General features: G+C 35.5%; 1 protein-coding gene across 1 annotated transcript in view; it reads left to right on the top strand.

Moving 5' to 3' along the window:
• LOC128249049 (uncharacterized) overlaps window positions 1-6,283 on the top strand; it is a 21,911-nt gene that overhangs the window by 14,492 nt on the left and 1,136 nt on the right. Inside the window, exons 2-3 of the mRNA XM_052971520.1 lie at window positions 4,093-4,497; window positions 6,196-6,278. Of these exons, the coding sequence (XP_052827480.1) occupies window positions 4,093-4,497; window positions 6,196-6,278 (488 nt within the window). The remainder of the gene's footprint in view (window positions 1-4,092; window positions 4,498-6,195; window positions 6,279-6,283) is intronic.

Below are 6,283 nucleotides of genomic sequence, written 5' to 3'. Positions count from 1 at the left end.
GTTTCTCTCTCTCTGTCTCTCTCACTTTACACCTGCTTGCTAGCATTTATTGCCATAAATTCTGCACTTAATATATGCAATCCTTTATTCCTAGGGCCATCTTTCCACCACATATTTTTAGAATGCACTGACTGCAAATTTCATATTAATTGTATTAATACCATCATACTCTTTTATTGTTTTCCCCTTTTTGGTCTATCAGAAGTCCCACAATAATGCTAAAATCTACAGCTCAAAGTCCAACATACACAGTATAGACATGGTTAGAATGTTAGTAAAATGACATACACAAGAATTATGTGAGCATTGGACAAAATACCATATTGTATTTAAAGTTTTTTACGTTCGTTGTTCAAAATTCCATCAAGGTCAAATTTGCTTTTCATTCTTCTGAGGTCAATAAAGTGTAGCACCAATTAAGTACTGAGTTGATTTATATTACTATAAACCTGAAATTTAACACAACACACCTAAATATCAAACACTTGAGCAGATTTATATAATTGACAAATTACTTCAGATCACAACTTTTGAGTTTGAATGTTACATTTATTATGTGATTGTTTTGCTCTCTTGTGTTAGCAAAATATGTACTTTGTAGCATACACAGAGGGGATTGATAATAATAAGAATGTTCATTAGGCAAAAAAGGAAAGGAAAATATGCTTGTGATAACTGTATAGGGGTTCATTTCATCATGTTGAACCACTGATTCCTACACATTTTTTTTTTTTTTTGTTCTCTCTCCATTTTTCCTTCTCAATCCTTTCTGTCAAAGAATGTAGGCTTGGAACATCAAAGACTTTTCCATTCTTCCCAAGCATTAAACTAATGCATCTTGTTGTTCTTTCACCTGTCTTCCTCTTTTATTTTCTGAAAATTTGAACTATATATATATATATATATATATATATATATATATATATATATATATCATCATCATCATCCTTTAACGTCCATTTTCCATGCTGGCATGGGTTGGATAGTTTGACCAAAGATGGCAAGCAGGAGAGCTGCACCAAGTTTCAGTCTGATTTGCCTTGGTTTCTATGACTGGATGCTCTTCCTAAGGCCAAAGCTGAATGCTTTTAATGTGGTACTGGCACAAATGTTTTTTATGTGGTACTGGCACATGACTCTTGCAGGCCAATCCTTTTCATCATGGGAAGCAGCCTTAACACTTCTGCTGTGGAGGACAGGTCTTCTTGACTACAGCAAGGCACCAGATATCTTGGTCCTTTGTCATATCCAACAAAAGGTTCAGTGTCTTGAAGTCATCCTTCAGAACTTCATCCCATGTTCTTCTGGGTCTACCTTTTCCATGAGTTCCATCCACTTTGAGTGATCAGTACTTCTTTATGGAGCTATTGATATCCATCTGAATTACATGACCAAACCAGTGCAGTATTCTTCCTTGCACACTGCATCTAACATTATACACACACACACAAATACACATTAATCATGACCTCTTTCAGGTTATGTCCTCCTTTGGGGCCACCTGCCCTTTCAAGGTCATGCCCTTCTGTAAGACCCCTGAGATTGGTGGAAAGATGCTATCCTAAGGCTGAAGATCCAGTCTGAATGCTTGCGACAAAGTAATCATTGATAAAGGCAATCAAAGAACCAGTTACTGTCAATTCTTTATCGACAAGCCTTGCATTTTAAGCAAAATGTTATTTTAGCCCCAGAATAACCTTGACATTGAGATTAGGATCATAATCAAAGCTTTTCCAGATATGACCATCCTGTTTTTCAGACAGTTTGTATCTTTTATACTTGTTTCAGTCATTAAGCTGTGGCTATGCTGGGGTCCATAATCCAGTGGTTCTCAACAGGGGTCCAAAAAGATGTTTGGGAGTCCACTTAAGCAAAATAGTAAGTTGGGGATCCACAATCGTATTTTAAGGATCTATGAAAAAATTTTTGCTTTAGGTGTATTTATTGCAAGAAACGACCAGGTTTCTTTCTCTAATGCTTTACATAGTTCAGCATGTTTCTGGCCACTGAAATATGTTCTCTTAGAGTTCTATTGCAAAATTGCAAACCTACACAAGTGAATATGTGAAAAACAAAATAGAAATTTTGAAAGAAGTATTTATAAAACTTATTTTTTAACATAAAATGGTTAAAGGAATCTGCCAGAGTAAAAAAGAAATCAAAGGGGTTCATAAGTGAAGAAAAATTATTGAGAACCACTAGTCTAATCAAAAAGAATTGACCCCAGTACTTATTTTTAAGCCTGGTACTTATTCTATCAGTCTATTTTGCCAAACTGCTAAGTTATGGAGATGTAAACAAACCAGCACCAGTTGTCAAGCAAAGGTGAGGGACAAACACAAATACACACACACACACATACATATACAACAGGCTTCTTTTAGTTTCCATCTACCAAATACACTCAAGGCTATGATCAGCCTGGAACTATACTAAAAGATACTTGCCCAAGGTACCACACAGTGGGATTGAGCCCAGAACCAAGCAAGCTTCTTACCACACAGCCATGTCTGTGCTTATATCTAGAACTCCATTATCCAATATCTTTCATGTTTAGTTGGTGGTATTGAGGGGAAACTTGGATGTACTGCATCATATATATATGTGGCATATACATCATCAAGCAAATGAGGAAGCCTCTACTTGGCCCCTCAACCTGCTAAAAATAACAGCCAAATCTCCCTCAAATTGCACTCCACCATCTAAAATCTAGGTGGACATATTGGACAGTATTGCTCTTGACATGCAAAGAGATGGAATGGTCAAGACTGGAATGTCTTTCATCATAAGTCTACTCAATGAGAGTAACTTGATGCTAAACAACAACAATTATAAAAACCTAAGCCAGTGAAGGAGACTCTACAGGGTGACTCAGCCTGCTAAAAGTAGCAGCCAAATGTCCATGCTGAATAATGTGTCTCTGGGTTCCTGCACAGCAGAAAGCAGAAGTATGATTATAGCTGAAATGTCTGCTTGATCAGGTCTGATCAGAGTCTTAACAATGATGACTGTATAACCCCTTGTGCCAGCAAAAGAACTTTTACAGGTTTGCTTCACCTTCTAGAAATAAAAGCCAAATTTCCATCACATCATGCTACCTTATAAAAGGGATAGACACTACCAGAACACCTTTGATAAAAGCCTACTCAATCAGAGCTACACAATAATAGGCATTGATCATGGTTTACGAGTTTGCTTAAGAATTATATGGCTCTGAGTTTAGTCCTGTGGTGCAGGATTTGGTTTACAGAAGCTATGTGGAAGCCAAACGAGCGCAGAGAACTAAATGTACAATTAGATGATGAAGAAATATATCTTCTTAATAAAATTAATTTTTAAAAGTTAAAATTTTGATTTAACAATATAGAAAACTATGTGTATGTGTCTATAAGCAAGGGAAAATGTGTCCCAGTTAGTGACCAAAAATAATTCTCTTCAATAACTTTTCACTGTGTACTTAACTTGATACCACTGCATCAACCAGAGTATCAGATGTTCTTATACCCAATGTGCTTCCTCACATTGACTTAGCTTTTGAATGATGCCACTTCACTGGCAAGGCAGGCATACAGGCTAGTCAACATTCCCTCTGACCTCTGAACAGAACACCAGTCTGTCGCAAGGTTACTCATTTACTGTTGAGTGGACAGAATTGAAATGAAATGTTTTGCTTAAGAACACAACACACTGCTGGTCTGGGAATCAAAACCACAATCATGTGGTCATGAGTGCAACACCCTACCACTAGGCCATGTACCTTTTGCACTTAACTTGATATATTTGCTAAAATATCAGACTGAAAACTTAGGGACTACAAAATATTTTCAAATATTGGAAAAGTTCTACTTGCTATATTGCAAGTGGTGAAAGAATTTCAAAGACATGAACTTGTTATAGCAAAACTGACCAACATTTACAATACTGGGTAATAAACTTGTATTAAATCTGGTGTTCTTGGCATAACGAGAGCAATCAATCTAGTAATCTTATTTTCTGAAGTAAATGTCTTTTTCTTTTTCTTTTTTTTTCTAAAAAGAACATTGTTAGATTTCATTTCTCTCATTTATGTTATTTCTTTATTCTTCTTTACAGCTATATCATCTGCCTTGGCTCCATTTGAACTTGAAGCATTCCAATTTTCCAATGAGAATGACTCCTCAAATAAATACTACCTCATCTGGGAACGTCCTGTATACTTTCTACCTAGCAATTATATTAGCCATGCAAATATTGACAAAGATGCGAATGATTTATTACTGCACCAGCTTACTATTCCATTATCAGAAGAAAGTCAACCAAATCAATCATATCAAACAGCAGGAAATAAACCTGTTAAGTTTAGAAAAAATGAACAACAATCAACTGAAAACAGTACGAATTCTGTAAACAAGGGATTCTCATACAAAACCCCCCATGAAATGGTTAATAACAAAATTGGTTTATTTGGTGATATACATGAATATATAATTGAATACAAACAAAAGGATTCAGATGAAGGTAAAATATTTTGTTTTAATCTAAGCTGACCTGATTGCTGGTGAAGATTATGCTGGTTACAGTAAACTTGGATTAAGGATTTTTAGAATCTAATTTGGTACCTGATGTTCCTGCAAGATGGCAGTGTTTTTTTTTTCTGTTTTTTTTTTTTTTTTAACCTCATCTTTAGAAATGAAAGTGGTTTTTCAAAATTTACACTAATTTGATCTACAATCATCATTAGGGCTTTTACTCTTTGATATGTTCTAGATTCAAACTAGGAACTTTATTTCAAGGCAAACTGTCCATTCAACCACTGAGCTTGAATAAAATGAAAATAATCTTTTATTTATGAGAATGAGATTGATAATCTTAAGAACAATTCATCTCAAGCATTTAGATGTTTTTGCTTCTATGTCCAAATCTTCCAACTATATCAAAATAATTTTGGATCATTTATATTTAGGGCACTGGTGTGGCAGAATCATTTGAACATCGGACAAAATCCCATGAAGTATTTACTTATAATCTTTTACATTCTGAGTTTTAATACTACCAACATCATTATTACCTTTTGTCCCTCTAGGGTAGATAAAATAAATGCCAGTCAAGTATAAGGATTGGTATAATTGACTATACCCTACCTCTAAATTTGAGAGATAATCCTTAAGTTATAAATGAATATTTTGGAAAACCTACACTGAACAAAAACATTGAGTTTTTAATTTAATATTTCAAGCTCTTAACCCTTGGATCATAAAGAACTTAACTGCTGATCAATTGTCTCTGTGATTTTTTTGTTATTTTACTTATTTCAGTCATTTGACTACGGCCATACTGGAGCACCACCTTGAGGTGTTTTAGTCGAACAAATTGACCCCAGGACTATTTTTTAAAGCCTAGTACTTGTTCTGTCGGTCTCTTTTGCCTAACCGGTAAGTTACAGGGGGGCGTAAACACACTGACATTGGTTGTCAAGCAGTGATGGGTGAGGAGAACACAGACACAAAGACATACAAATATATATATATATATATATATATATATATATATATATACATACACACGACAATCTTCTTTCCATCTACTATATCCAATCACAAGTTTTTGGTCGGCTTGAGGCTATAGTAAAAGACACTTGCTCAAGGTGCCTTGCAGTTAGACTGAACTTGAAACCATGTGGTTGGGAAGCAAGTTCTTGCTACACAGCCATATCTGCACCTATAATAATGTTTAGAAAAAACATGAGAATGTTTGCCTCAACTTCCTAAATGCAGGGTAGGAATCATATGATCATCCTCATCAGTTTAATGTTCGCTTTTCCATAGTCATATGGGTCAGGCAGAATTTTCTTGAAGCAGATTTTCTAGGGCTGGTTGCCTCACCTTTTCCAACTCTCACTTGTTTCCAGACAAGTTAACATTTCCCCATGACCAGAGACAGGAAATTGGAAATGAAGGGACACCACTCGCACAACAGTGACATTTGTTTACGACTGTTGTATAATGTCAAGGCAGGGAGACAGTAACGCATGCACATACACACATATGAAAGGCTTCTTTCAATTTTTGTTTGCCAAATCCATTCACAAGGCTTATCAAATACATCTCTCTCTCTCTCTCTCTCTCTCTCTCTCTCTCTTACACACACACACACCACACACACGCAAGCAATAAAATTGCTTTTTATCAATCTTGGAATTTTCTTTATCAATTTCAGCCAGCATCACAAAAACTGTGAAAGCAGATGTCACATGGTTTTGCCTTGAAGGTCTTCTCAATAACACATTTTACTCTATTTATGTATC

This window comes from Octopus bimaculoides, chromosome 1 (assembly GCF_001194135.2).
Source record: "Octopus bimaculoides isolate UCB-OBI-ISO-001 chromosome 1, ASM119413v2, whole genome shotgun sequence".
NCBI classification, from domain to species: Eukaryota; Metazoa; Mollusca; class Cephalopoda; order Octopoda; family Octopodidae; genus Octopus; species Octopus bimaculoides.
This window is presented reverse-complemented; position numbering and strand designations above follow the sequence as displayed.